Source organism: Nipponia nippon, unplaced genomic scaffold (assembly GCF_047370975.1).
Source record: "Nipponia nippon isolate SJK-2023a ecotype South Korea unplaced genomic scaffold, ASM4737097v1 scaffold_8, whole genome shotgun sequence".
Lineage (NCBI taxonomy): Eukaryota > Metazoa > Chordata > Aves > Pelecaniformes > Threskiornithidae > Nipponia > Nipponia nippon.
The window spans coordinates 18,535,770-18,556,937 of NW_028262402.1; the positions used below are offsets into that span (position 1 = coordinate 18,535,770).

General features: G+C 35.7%; 1 protein-coding gene across 2 annotated transcripts in view; it reads left to right on the forward strand.

Annotated features, from left to right (window-relative positions):
• ST8SIA4 (ST8 alpha-N-acetyl-neuraminide alpha-2,8-sialyltransferase 4) overlaps positions 1 to 21,168 on the forward strand; it is a 61,028-nt gene that overhangs the window by 13,834 nt on the left and 26,026 nt on the right. For both annotated transcript variants that reach the window (XM_087742466.1, XM_087742467.1), the window contains exons 3-4: positions 19 to 276; positions 11,585 to 11,878. In XM_087742466.1, the coding sequence (XP_087598592.1) occupies positions 19 to 276; positions 11,585 to 11,878 (552 nt within the window). The remainder of the gene's footprint in view (positions 1 to 18; positions 277 to 11,584; positions 11,879 to 21,168) is intronic.

A 21,168-nucleotide genomic window follows, 5' to 3' on the forward strand; every position in this document is an offset into this window, starting at 1 on the left:
ATTTTTCTGTCAACCCAGAAAGAACATTCTTCGATTCTTGGATGCTGAAAGAGATGTCTCAGTGGTCAAAAGCAGCTTCAAGCCAGGAGATGTAATCCATTATGTACTAGACAGACGTCGCACCCTAAACATTTCTCAGGATTTGCACAGCCTTCTGCCTGAAGTTTCCCCAATGAAGAATCGCCGATTTAAAACCTGTGCAGTTGTTGGGAATTCTGGCATCCTTCTGGACAGTGGATGTGGAAAAGAGATTGATAGCCATGACTTTGTAATAAGGTGAGTTTTCATCTGCTGTTGAAGATACAGCGTGCTATGTTTCTTGGACAAAAGCTAGGAGAAATGTTTTAATCCGAGATAGAGATTTCAGTCATTATCTGAAATTAATCTGAAACGGTATCCTTCACTATGTGATTCCCCAAATTTAAATACATGCCTATGTTGTTCACAAGAAGATTATTTTTACAATGAATATAAAACAAGGGCCAGAGGAGAGAGGTTTGTGCTACTTATTTTTGATGTTCGTTGTTTTTATTCCAGACAAAATAAATATTCTTATGGAGGGCTTAGTAGAATAAATGCAAAATGTTTTCTCTTTCAAAAACATTCTTTCTTAGGTCTTAGCCAATAAAGATGGCCTGTTGTAAATTGCTACATTACTTATGTGCAGCGTGGGGTAAAATTTCAGTGTGATGCATTGATGTTGAACCAGATGACTGCCATTAAGGTAACTGGAAGTCACACATCTAAATCTCTTCACGTTGCTCTAAAAATGTATCCCTGCAGTTTGAGAAAAAATGTTGATATGCTTCACTTTTTATTCATTCTTCAAACATGCACAGTGACCTTTGGACTGCACATATCAATAGGAAATAAAGAAGAATATCTGGTCTCATTTGACAGTCTGGCATTATATGGATATGGAGAAGGTTGGGCAAGAGATAGATCCTTTTGCTTTTGAAGTAGAAGTTTCTATTGGTTTGGTTTGAGAAGGGTGAAAGGGCAGAAAACAGAAGGGCAATAACAGAAAACAGTATAGAAATAGTTGTCATTGCAAGTTATTTGCTTTTTCTTTTCTCACCTTGAAGAAAGATGATGGCAAAAAAATATCAAAAGGATAAGAAAAAAGAAAAATTACAGTTTTTCAGTACATAAATCAACACAGGATATACACATGAAAGCTGTATTTAGTTTGAAAGGTGTACTAGCAAGTGGCAACTGAAACAATAACACACCACTCTTTCATTTTCCCTATTTGTTTTGCTTGCACCACACGGTAGTCTTCCAAATTAGCATCCTTATTGCAGAAGGAATCCAAAAATAAACGCCACATTTTTAAACCATATTTAGCCTACGGCATGCTTTTGTACTCTCTGAGATTAAATGTGATTCATTTAACAGGACTCCAGGAAAATTTAGATACTAGATTTTCTAGGTGAAAATTTTCTTTCAGAAGGCAAGGTACATACTTTTAATTAAATCATGTGCTGAATTTCTTTGAAGTCATCTCCATGCTCTTCCCCATGTTGTAACTAGCCATGGAACTAGGTGATGATATCTGAGAGGAGATTTTAACTAATTCAAGCCATGTGGAGTAAAGATAATATTCTTAAATATTTGTGTGTGAATAAAAGAATGGTGAATCTTAATAGGAACATCAGGAAGTTACTGTAGCTAACCAGTTATTTAGACTGGAGAAACATCTATTACATGGTGTATGACTAGTAAAGTGATCAGTATAACAACTAGTCGGTCTGATAATATTGTAGATAATAATCTTTATAAGGTTCTGGGAATAGAATACTTGACCCTGCAGCCTATAGAGAATTTTAATGCAGTGAAATTTTTGGGTTTACGAATCAAAGTTAAAGCATTTTAGAAGTTCACAGATTATCTCATAGGTTAAACTATATGATATTTATTTATTTATGTTTGAACGGATGCATAGGTACATAACATATGTTTAAAGTAAATAGCAATGAATTCATTTGTATTTTGAGTTAAAGAAAAAAAGTTGTACACAACATGATAATGTAATCTTGTGATCTAATGGTACTGGTATACTTGGTAACCACTCACCTCTATTGCTATTAGGATTCTGGTATTAAAATGTACCATGACACTTTGTTACTCTTTGCTTTCAGCTGATTTCGCTAGAAGTAAAATGCACTCATTCTACTTGCCACCTGATGTTCTGAAAATCAGTTACTGTATGTACTGTATGCAGCTAGGTGTATAAGCTGATGAACAAAATTTTTGTAGAATCTCCTGACGCTGAGTGCATTATGCCTATGTGCTGTGACTATTTTGGTTAAATATATTATCCAGTTGATTTTGATAGCACTGTATGTTCTTTTTGAGATCTGAAATAAAAGTGTATAATTTTGAGAGAGTTGTTTCTTAGAGCAGCTGTTCTGATGTTAGATCTAAAACCCAACAATACCGTTAATTTAATGATAAAACCGATAGTGAAGACCCATTAAAATGAAGAGGACACAACAGACATCCAGCAGTATTTGCATTACAGTACAATAAACTCAATATCCTGAATTTTAATGCTCCTATAAAGGTGGTATGAAGATGTTAGTAATAACTGATAAAGACACAGAATATACTCTTTATTAAGGATAAAGAAGAATGTCAGTACCTAGCATTTTAATTAATTTAAGGTTGATAGTATCTGTCAATGTCTTTGAAGGTCATTTGAAAGTTACTAATAACTGTCCATCTTCCTTTGAGCTATTCCAGCATATTCAGTACCTTCTATATAACAATGTCTCTCAAAGAACATTGATCCAACAGAGAGACAGTAGAATTGGAATACTTCTATTATGCAAAATGTTTAAAAATAGGCACCTAAACTAGATCAAATGATAAGCATGCCTGCAAGTCAGCATATAATTCTGTCAGCAAATTTTACAAGTAAAACAGTACAATTCTTCTTTAGACATTTCTGAAAGTGCATAAATATGGGTCATTTTTGCAAGGAAGGTAATATCTTGTCAGCATAAGCAGATTTACCAAACATTTCAAAGTGGCTTGGTTTTAATTACTTGATCACATAAGGCCTTATTTTGTTCTCACGGCATTAGAAATCAAGAGTCTAGGGACATATCTTCTGCTAGGATACAATGGATTAGTTCCACAAGTTTAGTGAAGTTGTGCCTATTTTGACAGTAGAAAATGTGACCCATCTAGTTAAAATGGGAAGCAAGGAGACTCTTTGCTATTAAAAGAAAACTGTGCTGACTATAAACTATTTCCTGTTTCTCACATGCCTTTCCTTTTTACCTCTTATGTTTTTACACCCTGTTAAGTGACTATTGATCCTTGCACCTCTGCTACTTTTGTTGAGGTGAGCTAAAGCATGCTGCGTTGAGATATTATACCCAGAAAGGGTCTGAAGCATTCTGAAATCTCCGATTCCATAAAATAAATTAGAATCAAAATATGAGATAATCAACCAGATTACATTTAAAATATATAAATGGCACAGTGCTGTTGAGGGAGCTGGTTTTTTGCATGGTACTGTTTTCAGCTGTTTCTCTGCCTGTTGGGATAGATATATGGTGCTCACTCCCTGTGAGATTTAAATGCAATACATCTTCCCCCATTGTCTACACTTTCTCATGCTGAAATTCCCATGCCAGGGCTGTGTTAGCTGTTACATTTTACGGAACAGATGAGCTTTTTATTTTACAGACTTATTTTAAAACATGATTCCTCCCTTAAAAATAACATTTGAATACATCGTGACTAGCTCATTAAACCTTTTTCAGCTCTTAAATGTGGCAGCTCTGGTTTTGCCCTCTGTCTCTTCCTACAAATTATTACACTACGTTGAAACATTAAATGAAAGCAGAAGAAAGCAGAAAGCTATTGTCTTCAGATGTTCTTGCTCAGTGATTTGGGTGCCTGAGAAAGGGGGAGTGCCAGTGTAGCTGTTCAGTGTTTCCAGCCAAGTTAGATGTGGGTGGTGTCCACCTCAGGAGAATCTTGGAGAAAGTCTGACTTCTTGTGGCCACATTTTCCCTTTTTGGCTTCACCTGACGACTTCTTCAGCTGCTGGAAGGGTCCTTGCATGACAGCTACTCCAGGCAGCCCATCGAGGGGCAAGAGCTGATAGAGAAGTCTTCTTATAAAGCTGAATCTCTTGCTCAGTTGGTACATAGCACCTGGTGCTCCCTGTACTGGTAGGCCACAGTACTAGGTACCCTCCATAAGCATTTATAATTCCAACTTTGGTGTAATTTCCTACTTTTTTATAAAAAAGGAAGTTAATTCTTAAGTAGGTGATATGGGAGGAGATTTAAGGATGTGAGTTTACAGGGCTAAGGAGACAGCAGTAAGAAGTGACTTCTGTAAACCCATATACAAATGATCAAAGATTCCAAAGTGGTTTCTTAAATAAATAGGTGTCTTACGAGCATCTAAATCTAGAGTGCATAGGGTTAGCCTGACTCTTTCTATAATTATTCTGAGATAAAAGGATAAAATTCTTTTAAAGTTGCTTACACCTATTGTTGACAGCTCCATAACACAGAGCTTTTAGTTTAGTAGTTTTCTGAACAGTTTCAAATGCAGGAAAGCTTCATTAATCCCATTTGTTCATTGACCGAGTGTCTTGATTAAGAGGTGTGGCGATGTTCAGAACAGTCATAGTCTAAACATTGCCTCTTTTGCTGTTCTCCATTTTTGAATGTTCAAACTAGTGCTCTTTTTTACATTCCAAACTCACATTCCCAAAGTGTGTCTCCAAAACAATGAAACCGATCATTTTGCCTGAATGTATTGCAAGGATAATAAATTTTTTTTAACCCTTTCTGTCTCATGGTGTTGCAGAACTGTTCTAAAGTTTTCTATATCAGAATAGTAACTCTTCTGTAGCATTTTGATAATTGCCCTATAGAATATGCCGTTTATAGACAGGAATGTGTAAAGATATTTTCACATAAAAAGGAAAAGATACAGCTATTTAGGAAACTACTAAGTTCCGTTTCTCAGGTTTTCTTACATTAAAATATCATTCTCAATATTTCACTGCTGTAGGGTTTTTTTTCCATATGCAACAAACTTTCAGTGGTAGAAATTCCTTTCTTTATTTTGGTGTCAAAGTAATGGTATTGAAAAGAACAGTAAGACTGTAATTTGTGGGTAATATTGCAGCAAGGACTCACAATACAGAGGTAAATAATGTGTTTTGCCACTGTTTCTAAAATACCACTTAGACCTTTTCTGTCACTTCACTGTGCTGTGTCAATTGAGGATAACTTGCATTTCAGTCACTAGTGTTAAGGAAGATGCTAGGAAGAAAGAATTTAGTGGTTATCAATATAAGTTCTGGTTTGGGCAACAAGAAGTAATGAAGTTTATTAGCAGGTGATGTTACAAGAATGCATCTTCTAACTAAAGTGAAATCAGTCATAAATTCAGGATTCTTGTGGACTTGTGTTATAAAAGGGGATCTCAGGTCAATAATGGTATATTTTATATGGCATGTCTTAAAAGACAGCTATGATTCCTGTGTGTGAATAGAATCCATAATTATGCTGCACGTGAGCCTCTACACAGCTTGCAGCTCTCATAAGCCATTCTCTGTTGTGCCATGCAGAGGATAAAGACTGGGATGTAATAGAATATGTCGGGGATTCCCTGCTAATCCAGATCCCCGTAGTTAATTTGAAGCAATTTTAGTTTTATCAGGAGCCAAACAAGTACACAGAACATGTGAGAATCCGTACATTTTACTAATCATTAGATTTGGCAGGGGGAGATAGGAGGTTTGTGCATGTTTTTCTTGTATATCTCCCTTTTTTTCGTTGTATGTGAAAGTTGTAACAGTGCTGCTGCACACCTTTATTTGAAGAACCAGGTGAAATGATGTACATACACACAGGTATTAGGGTGATGTGCTTCTTGCAAGTATACTGGGTGGAGAGTACTCCATTAGGTTGTCTGCTGCCTTGAATTTAACTTTTTTTTTTCCTCCTGTGTGCTTGAGCCTTGAATTTTAATTTCACATCCAAGTGTGTCTTAAAGTGTCAAGAATCTTTGAATTCAAGGTTGCAATTTTGATTCTCACAGGAATCTGGATATGAACCTAAATATAAAAGCTTGCAGGCTATTCAGGAAACAGTGTATGTTACTGATACTAGTTTAGGTAATGCCTTATGTTTCAGAGAGGTTTAATGTTATGTCTTTTGGCTTCTCAGAGTGTATGTGGTTAATATTGTGTGATGGATATTTTTGCTTTTGCTCTACAAGAAGAAGATACTAATGAAACAAAGAATGTTTTTACCACACTTTTGTGCAGCTTGGGCTTTAGAGTGGTTTCTAAATATTTATTTCAACCTGGAAATCTCAAGTGCACAGATTGTTAAAGGATTAACAAGTGTACAGATTCCTGGCCAATTCTTGCATTGTTACTGTGTGAAGAATATTCTTTTAGTTCTCGATGTCAAATAAAATGGAAATAGTAATCACTTTTACTCAAGCAAATTTTTATGGCTTTTATTTGAAATTAAGTTGAAAAAGAATACTTATATGTGGCCTATGAATATTATGTATTGGACATTTGCATGCGTATACATGAGCTGTATGTTTATTAGTGACCAAGCAAGCCCAACTGAATCTCTGTGGACTCTGTCGACTTCTCATTTGACTGTATTTTTGTGAATATGATTTCCTTATTTTCTTTGTTAAGCTCTGCTCTCTAAAAGGCTAAGTATGTTATAGATGTGTTTGGACCATAAAGGTGTCACAGCAAACTCAGAGTTGATTACTTTGATGGAAGTGTGGTATAGCAGCACTTATTCCATTCTTCAGTCTTTTCTCATGGTGTGCAACTCCAGCCATTGGCACTTTGGTTCTTTCTTCCCCACACTTTTTCTTAATATATCTCCCTGTAACTAATATGTGCAACAGACAGTTGTGGAAGAAGCAGGTTTTCAATCACTGAGACTTTTTGGTCTGTGGATCTTAGGATCTCAGTTATTCTACAGCTACCCAAATATCATGTATTTCAGACATGAACTAATTTTTCCCTTTTACCCCAGATCTCTTTTTAGTGATAGCATTGCAGTGCATGTTCCTGATGAAAATTTGCTATCACACTGAAAGCTCATGTGTGGGAACCTCTGCATTTTTACTATGAATATTTTTTATATATATAGTTGCCTTTCAGTATCATGATTATACACGAATACTATGTAAATTAGGTGGCCCTGTAAACTTACTTAATACCTAAATCTAAACTGATGCCTCATACTAAGTTTAGACTAACTACCCTGTTGAAATAGCTGCACTGAGGTTTTGGATATGGGCTGGACTGATGTCATGGGAAGAACAAGAACTGCAGCATTTATTTGAGGTACCTTGCGTATTATTGCCTGTGATACTACCAGTCACACAGATTATGAACATTTCCCACTTAGGTTTTTTCCTAGCCCCCTCTCCCAAATGTACCAATCTTTTTCTCATTCAACCAGTTTCTGAACACTTATACTATAAAGAGTGCCTAAAAGAAATAAGGGAGCAAATGATGACTCTAATTACTTGCTAATTAAGATATTTTTTGAATTTTTTTAAATTGCTAATTAATAACTAATTATTTGCTAGTTTAGTGCAAGGGAAAAAAGAAGGAGCTAGAGCTTCTGATTAACAAAATGGTATAGAAAAAACAGCCATAAGCTTTTTAGTTTTAAAGAATACACAGACAGTGAATTTTTATGGAAAAAGGGGCAAGCCGCACTTCATCATTTTCTCTGGAAACAGTCAATAGCTTGGGCTCAGGAGAAAGAGGCTTACAAACTTTTATATAATGTGATGTATATTCTCAATGCTCATATTTACAGCTGTTTGCTTAATTGCTTAAGTGAATCGTCAGTGCTATGTTACTGTTAATTCCAACCTGTTCTCATATTCTCAGTGTTAGTAACCTCATAGCAAGTTTGTCTTGCTCAGCTTTGACCTGCAGCCTGCTTACTTGCAGGCTGACTAACACGAAGGCAATACTGAAGTTATTTTAGAATGAATGGAAGATGATGGTATGTTGCAAAAAATTGTTGTTTTAGAGTCAAATTTTAAGCAGTCATATAGTTGTAAGGTATCAATAATGCAGCATGTGAGAAAGAGGAAACTCAGTAAATTACAGTCTTCTATTTATTCTTCCTGCTGGATTTGATATAGCAATGACAAAAAAAAAAAAAAAAAAAAAAAGGTAAGCTTTTATATAAATTCCTAGACACAGAATGGTAAAGCTTCTGGTCCAGAGTCCCCCTCACCTCCTCATCGCTGTTGTGGATATATTCGGCATTCTGTGCCTTACGACAAATGAGCTAGAATTAAAGAATATAACAAGGGAAGGGTATAGCATTGCCTATTTCAAAGCTGTTCAGTTAATAGCCTTCTTAATTTGACTTAAAAGAAAATAAGTATATGTTTATGTATGATCTGAATACAAAGTTTTCTTGAAGGAGTCCTGAGAATTGATGGGAGATCATTGACATCTGCCAACAAAGTAAACTTAAAAATTCCAACAAATCCATGAAACTATGACATAGAGTAAAGATACATTAGAGGTTAAGATAAAAGTTCTGAAACAGGTAACGAAAGCTATTTACATATACTCAGGTAGTTTTATTAGCCCTAAAACATACCTTTCTATAAAATTTTTTTGAACTCATCTGGAAATAGAAATTACCTGGTACTAGCAGTTTATGGTAAGTGTTACAGTTCATCACTAGCACATAAACTCTTGAACTCGTGTGGAAACACTTCTGACATAACTGCTCCATTTCCTCCCTACTGAAGAATGTGCTGATTTTAATTGATGGGTTTTAGCAGGTGTTTTATATTTTCCAACTTCGTGGGTACATATAGAGTAATTACTCAGTATTGACACTTCTAATTTAATGAGCACTAGAATCATTCTTTGAAGGAAGTAACCTTTAAGAAAATGAGAAGTGGCTTAATGAGGGTAATATTTTTATAACTTGGTCAACTACAACTAAGTTAGTAATGCTTATTTCCTTAACAGAGCTAGAACTTTGTGTAGAGTTTGTCTTGCATTCGTATTCTACTAAAATAACAATCTTAGCAGTGTACAGCTGACAGCATCTATTTACTTCTTTGAAAACAGAGCCTTTCAAAGTGCAGGCGTACTTATCACATTATTTCAAACTTCAGCACTGCTACTAATCCATATTTATATAACTGAATTTTGTAAAGATCAAAGGTTAAGAGGTGCTCAGCATTTGGAAAGTAAAATGCCTTACCTGCCTCTAATATTATAATCAGGTGTCTAATTTGAGACACTAAAGCTTGAAAAATATGACTAATATTTTAAATAACTGTTCATAGACATCCCCATTGTTACTGAGTGCATTTGGATTGCTCATTACTTTCTGAAGTTATACTTGAAAAATCTGAGTATGCAATATGTTAAGAATTTATACTGCTTATGCTGTATGCTCTTCTAAAATACAGTATTTAATATCAAGTATACTACTGATAAAGCAGTAATGACGTGCAGGGTTGGTAGACCTTGTATTTGATATGCCTATGATGATTTTTTTCAGGATCTGGGTGAAATTACATTTGTATACTTGTTTCAAACTGCATGCATGTTTAAGATTTAGGCACTGATGCTGTTGGCAGATCAGAAAGGAGCTGTCAAACGACACAGAATCATATTAGAACCGTAAGGCTTATGTTATACATGCACGCTTTGCGTATGGCGTACAGCTTTTTAAACAAGGTGGTGTTGGTACATAGGTGCTTCTCAAAGTTGGACACAGAGAGAGCAGGATTTGCAATGTCAAGCTCTGTTTTATGTTTGTAAGTAATAGATGTCATCATGTACATATACGTGTGACTACTGAAAAAAATCCTGCTGTGCAAGAATCCTTCATTATGTTGTGCAGTCTGCCCTTAAAAGAGGTATTTTCAAAAGCAGCAATAATTCAGTGAATTTGGTTGGTTGATTTTAAGTCTTTGGTTTGATTTTTTTTTATTTTTAGATTTTATGCAACACCAAACTTCTGACAATTCCAGGTTATAGTTTCATGCATTAAGGTTTTTAGAAACAATTTTCAAAGCCAGTATTGAAATCAGTGGGAGTTTTTCTTGTGCCCTAACTACCACTTCCTAAAAAACATTACTCTTAGCAGCCTGCAGATCATTTGTGAAATAGATGCGTAACGATACTGAAGAATGGAAATATGTTTCCTGAGAAAGCTTACATCTGCCTCACATGTCATCAGAAACTTGGACAGCTTTATCTCCTAAGAATATATAGGCTTTATGGTGTTCAGAACATTTCTTTCTGAAGAAGATAAGACCACTTCTTTAGCTGATAGTTACGGAATGAAAATTATGTTCTGAGGAATTAGTATTATCAATCCGGACTAAGTCATCAGTTGGTGTTAATCAATATTGCCCTGATGACTTCAGTTATTTTTATATGATATTGGAGATCTGGCCATTAGAAGATGCTAGAGGATAAGCTTAAGTAAAAAGTTTACTGTACCAGAAAAGAATTGCAGAACTAATAGAATACTATTTATATTAGGAATACAATAACATGCAAATGTTTTGAAGGACCTAGTTCCAACATTGCTTCTTCCCAACATTCCTTCACCCCAACAGAGCAATTTGTTAAATTGTGAAAATACTGTTGTGTCAAGATACTTACTTGGGGCATAGCAGGTACAGGCTAATTCACTGAGGATGTTGTGGAGGTGATTTGCTTCAGTCAGATTATACTGGTCACTGAAATCACAATTTCTGAATTGCATTTTGTCACCTGCATCCAGTGCTGCCCGTGGAGAAGGCTACCTCTGTGTGATTACATATCTGTGTGTATTTATAACTGAGGTAGAAAACTATGCTGAACAAAGGATTGATGAGACCTTTTTCTCAAGCCTAGAAAAAAGCACAGTTACTGCAAAATTAAGCAAGGTTTGAAAATGAGACATCAAGGAAAAATGGAAAGATTAATACTTTTTGCAAAAAATTTCATTTCTGAATGAAATGAAAATACTGAGTTTCAAAACATCCAATCAGCCGCACTGATAATATTAGAAACCAAAATAGCAAAAACTCATTTAACATGGGGTAAAGTTCATATGTAAATCATATTTAAATACTGTATTATAAAAAAAAGTGCAATGACTAACCTGTATAAATTATACCTTAATTGGCTGGCGTGGCTTCCTTTAAGAGTGTGAGCTGTTGGTAACATGATGACAAATGAACACTAATGAAAAGAAAGCATACTCTTATTCATAAGTGCTACTCTAGCTGTCAGTGCGTTTTAAAGCATGATCACATGGTTTTCAAATGTACAAAGAACTTTTTTCTCTCGCAGCATTATGTACATTTAATGTTTTTAAGAAATTTGCCTAATGAGTGTCCAAGTTGGGTGAAATGCTACATGTTATCACACCTGTTATCACTGGTATTTTTTTCTCATGTTAAATTGAAATGGACTTGCGTGTTCATTTTCAGCTTTCCCTTCATGCACACATTTTTCTGAGTTAATGTTTCATATTTATTTTCATTTTTCCATTAATTTCTTCCTCTTCAGGTGCAATCTAGCTCCTGTGGTGGAGTTTGCTGCCGATGTGGGAACTAAATCTGATTTTATTACCATGAACCCATCAGTTGTACAAAGAGCATTTGGAGGCTTTCGGAATGAGAGTGACAGAGAAAAATTTGTGCATAGACTATCCATGCTGAATGACAGTGTCCTTTGGATCCCTGCTTTCATGGTCAAAGGCGGAGAGAAGCATGTGGAGTGGGTTAATGCATTAATCCTTAAGAATAAATTGAAAGTGCGAACTGCCTATCCATCACTGAGGCTTATTCATGCTGTCAGAGGGTAAGTGTATGGAAAAGACTAGTCTGTCCTTGGCAGAATGAAGCTCATAACTAGAATTCCTAGCAGGCAGAAAAAAGCTCAAGCAAAATGTTAAAAGGAGTATGATGTTTCCATTATTGTTGTAATGGATTGCATTTATGATAAAATAAGTTTGTTTGGTAGTAAATGTCACCCACTCATTTAGCCTGCAAACAACTGAAATGCATTAGCACAATAACTTTTCACTTTCACTTTTATGTACAAAATTTTTTTATGGTATTATAGTGATAAATTAATAAAAAAATAGTCTGAACTCAAAAGATACCTGTGAGTCATCAAATCAGAGGACAATGAAAGTGCCACATGTCGTCTTTTAGGCAAGACTATGGAGATAGAAAATATAATTTATATAGCATAGAGGGTAGGGTAACAACCATGTAAATAATGAAGTCTGGTAGATCTGAAAATAATGAGCTCCTTCCTAAAACATCTGGGATTTTATAGCAAACTTTCTTGTTTTGAATTTGGCCAGATGCTTGGGCAATTCAAAAACATTGATCAGAATCACTGAAAACATTAATGTAACCAGTCATTAAAAAAAAATGCATCCGTGCTTTGTGCAGAGACTTTTTTTTCAACCCCATAATTAAACAAGACTGTCAGATGAAGGCTGCAATGTCTTTGTCACTACAAGTAAGACTATATAGGGCTATGCATGAAAAACATTCATAAGATGATGGTAGTGCAATATCTGTTTGTGCAGTGAATTATTACGGTATGATAATATTCAGCTTGAGTTCCTTGGACTATGCTGTCACTTTGTGGGGTTTTGGGATATGCCTTAGAGTGTTAGTATTGGCTCGTACACCAGTTACTGATTATGTGTCTGCCTTCAGAGTTGTTTCTGTTACAGCAGCAGAGGTGAGATAAGAGGGGATGTCTGAACTGTTACGCAATCTAGTATGAGAGTATGAGACTAAAGCTTAGAAATATGTTGTTCTTTACGATATTAGGACCTTTGAATATGCTTTTCTTCTTCTGCAATGTCTCAAATAGGTTAACTGCTGTGTTCTTCATGTGGTACACTTCTGGCACTGGAAGAAAATAATTTGTTCCCTTTGAAATTTGGAAATTCTTTGGAAATCGTTTAATTTTTTACTGAGTTGCTCAGTTTCCATAGTTGTTTAGATAGTTGTTTTATTATACAGATACACTTTAGCTATTTATGTGGCTTGGTTGTGTTGAATTTTCAAGTATTCAAAATACCTATAACACATGGATAGGTGTAGTGGCTTTTGCATGTGTGTAAATCTGAATAAATAAGATTACTTCCAGTTTACAAACAGCTGTTCTCATTTCCATCTGCTAAATCTGAGCAAAATTATCAAATGTGAATGGTAATTCAGAATGTGCAGTCTTTCAGTTGACCAACTTGAAGGTCCCTTAGGGGTCTTTGTCTTAAAAAATGAATTAGCACCTGCATTGTCTCTCTGAAAGAAAGGTAACAAAAGCTCTGCCATCAGAATTGGTGTTGAAAATTTAGACTATACTGTATTTCAGATTATACCTATCAGTGTCATCTGATATGACTGCACAAATTTGTTAGGTTCTTGAATCTGTGCTCTAAACTTTAGGTCCTCCACTTCAAACCTTGCTGTTTAATCACCTTGCTTTCCCTTTTTTGTTCTTGTGTAACTGAATATCATTATGTATTCTTTACTGTTCCTTTTTGTAATTTGAGTAAGAACAAAACAAGAAGTCAAATTTATCTTTGGTCTAAGTCAAATTTATCTTTGGTCTAACTCTTGACTTTGTGAAGTGAGGTTGTATGAGGTGAATATGACTTCGTGAATCAAGTTTAGAAGTGATACAGTTGGCGGTAATACATTTGGAACAAATATTATTTAGATTTCTTAGAAGGCAGTCTTAAAACACCACCTGATAATAATGAGGTTTGTATTACTGTGAAGTTAAACCTAAGGAAGGAGTATAGGCTCTTTACAGGTTGAATTACATCTCTTTAAGATCTGTTAGTTTTATATGTCAAATGGAATACCATGGTATTATGAGGAATTATTAAGCAAAAACTGTTCTTAAATGAAAATGTGCTTGAGCTAAAAAATAATATTTTCTACAAATAAGTAAAATTAACTAGAAAAATAAAGTAAAATTTAAAGCTACATAACATGATTATCAAAACAGTCTATTTTGAGCAGTAAGACTTGGGAAAGTTTAAGCAAGTTACAAGTGCTAACTTCAGTTTGAAACTAATGAACAGCTAAGTCTGCTGCCATTTAAAACAGTGTGTGCAACTTACATACTTAGTTTTAAGAAAAATCTTCATAATTCTATCTGTTGTGCTCGTGTTCATTTCAAATTCAATGTACACTGATGATTTATGAGCCTCTGAAGAGATACTACCTAAAAGGAACTCCTATAAAACAGTCATTGTTTTATGAATCTGAACTATATTTGGTGTATTTGTTTTGATATATTCGATTGTATATTTGATGCTTTTGCAAGTTCTCTCCTTGCAACTTTAAGTCATTGTGACCATGTTATGTGACCTTTAGTGATGACCTTGTAGAGGCCTGTTGTGCTGCAAAACAGAAAGGGTAAAATAAACATAATGTGAAGATTGCTGTTAGCTGAATGAGAAGTAAAACCAAGAAATCTATCGACAAAACCTGCATGTTAAAACACACAGTAAGACTTGTGCAGACCATCTAATCTCCTTCATAGGGTGCCTGAGCATATGTGCAAGACTGTGAAAATGAAAGGCTTATGCAACATCTTTCAGCTTCTTAAGCCATAAGAGGGAGATGAAGCTTGATTTATTGATGAAAGCATGATAAGGAAAGCTGAACTGCAAGAAGCAGTTCTTGTAGACTGTCTTACTTTACACAAGGAAACTACTTGCATCTGCAGCCTTTGTTTTGCAGGTTGTGAGCATTCTCAAATAGTTGTATCTTTGTGTTCGAATGTAGCTCAATGATTTTCATTGAAGGCTACAAAAGTGTAGAGCAGACACAGGGGAATGTAGCATTTGCAATAGCTGTCCTGTAGTAATTTGTAACATCCGCAAACTCCTCTTAACCTCCACACAAGCAAGTATTCACTTCTTCTGTTTCCAGTTTCTTGCCTTGATAATTCCAAAGCATTCTGGCTTTACTCTTTGAGTATGCATATATTGCATTAAATGATAATTTATATGAAGGTAGTTAGAGCTGTTTTAAATTAGACTTAATGATAAGAGAATCGGTCAAGAGTCAGTGTGGGTCTTATGGTGCTTTTTATATATTGAAACCCTCCCAAATCCGTAACAACTTAAACACAGTGAGATTTTTGTTAGACCATGCCAAAGACATAATACCAGGAGGGTCTACTGAAGAACTAATCCTCAACTTGAATTATTCTTATTCTCCATATTCTTATGGAGACAAAAAAAAAGATACAATTTTATGTTTAATAAGCTAAAAGATTCCATTGAGCTGTTTCAGAAGACTTATGCATCCATGCTGTTTTTCCTATACTACAGATATATGTGGATGTGGTATACTAAAGGGCTATACCACATCCATATCATTCAGCTGGTTGAAATGAGGCTTTTATTTGAAACTTTAAAGTATTGTATTGCAACTACAGGTCTTCATAATCTAAAAATATAAACCACTGATACAGGCCTGAAAACTGCCTAAACCAAGAAGATATCTATCCTAAAAAGTTACAGTTATAAAGTCTTCCTTTTTTTGGAAGAACAAATAAATTTCCAGTGTAAATTTCAATAATATAAAGAGTTCTTTGATGTAATGCACCTGAAATTTTATTAAAAATATGGAAATGCAGTGTATTGTGGGCTAAAACATTTAGTAACTAATTATCAATACAGTCCATAATACCAACCTGATAAATTAAGTACTAATAGAGACATTTAATGCTGAAGGGTGCAGGCTGGTGGCCAGAACGTTTGGAAGGAATTGTCTCTATTCCTTTTTGTGTGTATCACACTGCCGAATTGTTCAGGCAAATTAGGTTTTTCCTTCATCAGTCTTTAAAGCATAAGGCACAGGCAGTTTCTACAGACAGAACATTAACTTTCTTAGACTGTTTCGATCTACTGAGGCCAAATTCTGTATTCCTATGTACTGTTTTATGTAATAATAGGGCAGTTTTGGTGCAGTCACATACGGCACTGATATTCTCTTTCGTATTTTTCCTTCTTTTAATGAAAGAAAGTTTCTGAGCAGCACATAGTATTTGGGTGTTGCTTTTGATCAAATAGTAGAATAATAACTGCATTCTGTGATCATTTTGAAAGACTTTATTTTTTCTTGTCCATTTGGGCACTTTTTGCGTCATAAAAAAGGTAATGTAGTGTTTGAAAAAGAAATTGCTTTTTTGCAGATTTCATGCCTTATTAAACTTCTGTGAGTGATGGCCACTCCTCTAAAATCTCAGAGGGATTCAAAGTTTTGAGAACAGATTATGTAAATACTAAGTCCAACATGATAACTACTTTCTTAATCAGTAGCATATCTTAAATGGACATTGAATTCAGATCTTTTACTTCAGTAGATTTAGATCAAGTGGTAATTTATTTTTTCTATTTTGCTTTTGTACTTCTTGATCAACAAGTTTGTATTTCAAATTAGAATATTAGATTTGGAAAGTGATTTGGGGGAAGTTGCATGATTTTTTCATGAAGTCTTTCTAAAAGCTGTTTTATGGAACTTTTAATGTAATTGTGCACACATTATTGACAAAATAATTGAGGTAAACAATACGTAACAGCGTTCAAGATGGAACTTGAATCTATAAATGAAAAGCTTAACTGATTAAAAGGATTTATTTGCTCTCTAATGCCACTGCTGGGAAGGTTAATTGTAAAGTAATTATAATGAGCAAACCACAAAACTTCTTTTTTTTTTTTTAAATTGAATATAACAACAAATTTCAGAAACTTTCATATATTAATATGCCTGAGATTTAATGCTGAACTCTTTCATTAGGATTATTTTTAGTAATATTTTCCAAGTCAGATGATACTGTTTGAGGTGTGGACAGTGTCTGTATAGAGTCTGATATCAGTAGCAGAGCTCTAATGGAATATGCATTAAACAGTAGGCAAACAGGAACTGAGGCTGCTGGGATTAGAGTCCAGATCTTGTTGCTTACTTGCAATGGTAGCAGACAACCAAACCTGAAAGTAGGATCAGCAGATGCTTTCTGCTATGGATCCTGCCTTGCAGTTTCATGGAGGGGAGTAGAGAGGGCTCCTGAGACTAAGCATGTTGTTGGTATATTAGGTGAAGGCCAGAGTTAACTCCCAGAGCCTTGCCCAGCTTTTCTTCTCCTGCTTCTGCCAGCAAATATCTGAAGACATATGCTGAAGAGGCACCCACCCCTCCCGCCAAGCAGTACAGTCTTTTACAATACAGTAGTTTTCTGAGAAGTTTTTCTCATGTTTCCTCTCCCAACTCTACAAAATAAAGTTCTCACACTTATCTTTATGTGTAAGAATGTTTTCTTGGATTTTTTTCCTGTTGGAGCCATCCCGTGAACTATTAGTCACTCAGCAGCAGTGTCGCTGAAATTGCTTCACAGAAGATTCCTTCCTGTCTTTTGGGCATGGAACAATCACGTGGACATCCTGTGGGATTTGCCTGTGCTCAACTTATTTTCTTCTTGCTACTGCCTGCGAAAGAGCAGTATTAGAGTTGATCCTGCATTAAACATGGCAGAATTCCCACTGAAATCTGTGTTTTGCCTGTGTAAAGAGTATGCTGTGCCTATTTATGGTCACTTTTCAGTGCAGAGTCTTTTTTCCGTTATTAGCAAAAGCAAACAGCTGCTGTTTGAATGTAGTGACCTTTTACACAACTTCACCATGGCTCCAGAGTCCTTTGCTGTGGGAATTACAGAAAAAATACTTTGAGAAACTCAAACATGCAGAAATCAAATAGATCTCCAGCAGCTCTGTGCGAATAAAGAAACAATTGCTGGGAGCAGTCTATATTGTAAACACTTCTGCTTCTTTTCTTACTGCTAACAGACTTCACTTAAGAAAAGACATTTTGGAGTACATGGATTAATAAATAGTCACTGCAGAAAACAAAAGATTAAATAAACGGCCATTAAGCTAAAAATACAATGCTATACTTAATATAAAATGACCATGTCTTTTGCATCATGTCATACAAATATTCAAAATATTAGGAAAAAAATTCACACATTTCCCTACTTTTCAGTGGAGTTCAGTCCCATTTTTCATACACGTGGATGTTAAAATAGGAGTTCTATATTACAGTACCCTTGTGCCCTTGTGTAACGCATCAGTAGAGCTGACTTTGTTTGGTAAGTTATACAAACAAATGGGATGCCAGAACAATTAGATTTTCAAAACGTAATCTGTTCTGTGAAGTCGTTCTTCACATCCCAGGATCCTGTGCTAATAGGACAGCAGGAGGTGATGCTCCCATTCCCAAAGCACAGACTCTCCAGGGTTGATCTTTCAGGCCAGCAGCTAATTACCAGGGCTGCGAGCCCATGCATCTCATGAGGGTGCCTCCTCCTCTGGTTCAGAGTTTCTCAGGATGAGCATTTATTTCCTTTGCATGAGATCTCCTATTTTATTGTGTTTCAGGAAGATTTAGCAAGGTCTGTCAAGAGATACGTCACTTTTTGAGAGAAAGGAGAGCTTTTTCAATGGGGGCAAACACAGTTAAAGTAGAGGAGGACACAAGGGCAAAACTGAGTGTGCACTAAACTGTCTGCTTTTTATATTTTTCATTGCCTGTTCCATTCCACAAAGTAGGCCATGAAAAGCCTGGTCACGGTTGCAGGGAAGGAACCATTATTCTTATTTTTACTTACTTTTGGTAATAAAGTTCTGTGAGTTTTTGGTTGGTTTGGTTTTTTTTCCCCCTCTGTCCCTTTTGCTGTGGTAACTGCTTTGTTCCTGATTATCAGCAATGTATATACTTAAGACTTGTAGAACTTACTCTTCTAAGGTTGAATTCAGGTTTCAACTAGAGGAGAGCAACAGAATCAGTCATAAGAAAAGTCGTAATGAAATTGCTCATTTTCAAGTTTTGCTGCTTAGTTTTGAGCAGCAGCACTGTAGCTAATGCTAATGACTGTTAGCAGCTAAGCAGGGAATAAATTACACATAGTTTATTCATACAGTGTTTTTGCAGATTTTTATTTATTTTGAAAACTATTTTGCTACTGTAATATTATTTTTCAATTGTAGGTTTTTTTTATTTTATCTTCACTTGCATAAAATCTGTTAATTTCTGTGTTTCTGAAAACTATAACAGTGTGCTTAATTAACTCTCATTTGGCCATATCATACTCCTGTAACAAGAATTGTAGCTGTGGAGTTGAGAAGCAAACCAGAAACAGTTTTTATAGTCTGTACTTGAGGAGCAGAATACAGAGAGGACTGCAGTCCACAGAGTCATGTTGGGCAGATATTAATAGGATGAGGAGTAGCTTCCCTCTTTTTTTGGCATGTGAAGTGAGCTATCTGTTGATTCTGTATAATACATGTGTGCATGAGGAAGTTCTGTCAAGTTTCCTTCCTTTTCGAAAGTGATGTTTCTAAGGTAAAACTTATAATAATAACAATTCTGCTATTTTTTGGTTTGATTGTAGTGCCTACCAAGAGTATTCAAAGACATATGCATTTAGGTTTGATCTTACTGAACTTTTATAATGAGGAGCTGTTGTATTGAGCATCCAGCCAGTAACAGATTTCTTCAAATGCTTAGTTAATTACTGAGGTAATGTGGAAATAAGCAAACAAAGCTATAGCTTTATACACTATATGGTATGGCATTTCCCTTTGGTCAGTTCAGGTCAGCTGTCCTGGCTGTGTCCATTCCCAGCTTTTTGCCCACTACCGTCTGGCTAAAAATGCCTTTGCATCTGAGCTTTTCAGTAACAGTGAAGAGTTGTTATGGTACCATGTTATCGTATGATAAATTCTATTCATTCTAGATATATTTATTGAACTTTTTTCCAAATTGATCCTTTCATTTGGAAGAAAATAACAAAAATAGTTAGAAAAAGAAAATGTAAAAGATTAAGCTTTTTTTTCTCTTTTGATCTTTGTTACATGTTTTGGGGGGGGGGGGGGGATAAGGGGACAAAACAAAAAGCCCAAACCAAAAGAGGGAAGACAGAAATGGGTACACATGCCTGTGATTGTTCCTTTTGTAGTTCTTCTCTATTACACTTCTAGCTGCCACATTGGTGCTAGCAGAGTGTCCTGGTTTCAGCTGAGATAGAGTTGATTTTTATTCCTAGTAGCTGGTATAGTGCTGTGTTTTGGATTTAGGATGAGAATAAGGTTGATAACACACTGATGTTTTAGTTGTTGCTAAGTAGTGCTTAGACTAGTCAAGGACTTTTCAGCTTCCCATGCTCTGCCTGGTGCACAAGAAGCTGGGAGGGGGCACAGCCAGGACAGCTGACCCAGACTGGCCAAAGGGCTATTCCATACCATATGACATCATGCTTAGTGTATAAGCTGGGGGAGTTGGCTGGGGGGCAGCGATTGCTGCTCGGGGACGTGCTGGGCGTCGTTTGGTGCGTGGTGAGCAATTGTATAGTGTATCACTTGCTTTGTATATTATTATTGTATTATTGTTACTATTACTACTATTCTATTTCATATCACTCCAATTATTAAACTGTTCTTATCTCAACCCACGAGTTTTTCTGACTTTCACCGCTCCAATTCTCTCCCCCATCCCACTGGTGGGGGGGGAGTGAGCAAGCGGCTGTGTGGTGCTTAGTTGCTGGCTGGGGTTAAACCACGACACAGAGCTAGATTGAGATGACATGATGAAAGATGATGTCACCAGGTGCTGTCAGTTACCTTTTACTCCAATTCAAGTCATTGGGTTGTTTGTGAAAATGAATAAACAGTCCAGTCCTTCAGTGAAATAATACACTGGGACAATCCAGTTTCAGTGTTGTCAGTATAGGAAGGAGCAGTTTGACTTAGTATCTTCTGTAGCCTCCCTTTTTAGTGCACATGAGTTTCTTCAAGAATGCTTTAATGTTTTTTTTTTTAAGTCCCTGGGTTCTTGTTTATATATGGAGAAAGACTTAAGTGGTTCAAGTCAGAAGCACTGAGTAGCATTTAGGCATTTTATGTCTGAAGCTACCAAATGCTGAGGCTAATGGCTGCCTTCCTCCCAAACACAGCTTGTGGGGAAGCAGTCTGTCTCTTCCTTTTACACAAGGAGTCTGTGGTTTAGAGTATTTCTCCGTTGTGTAGGAGAAAAAGTCCTGTTCATTCC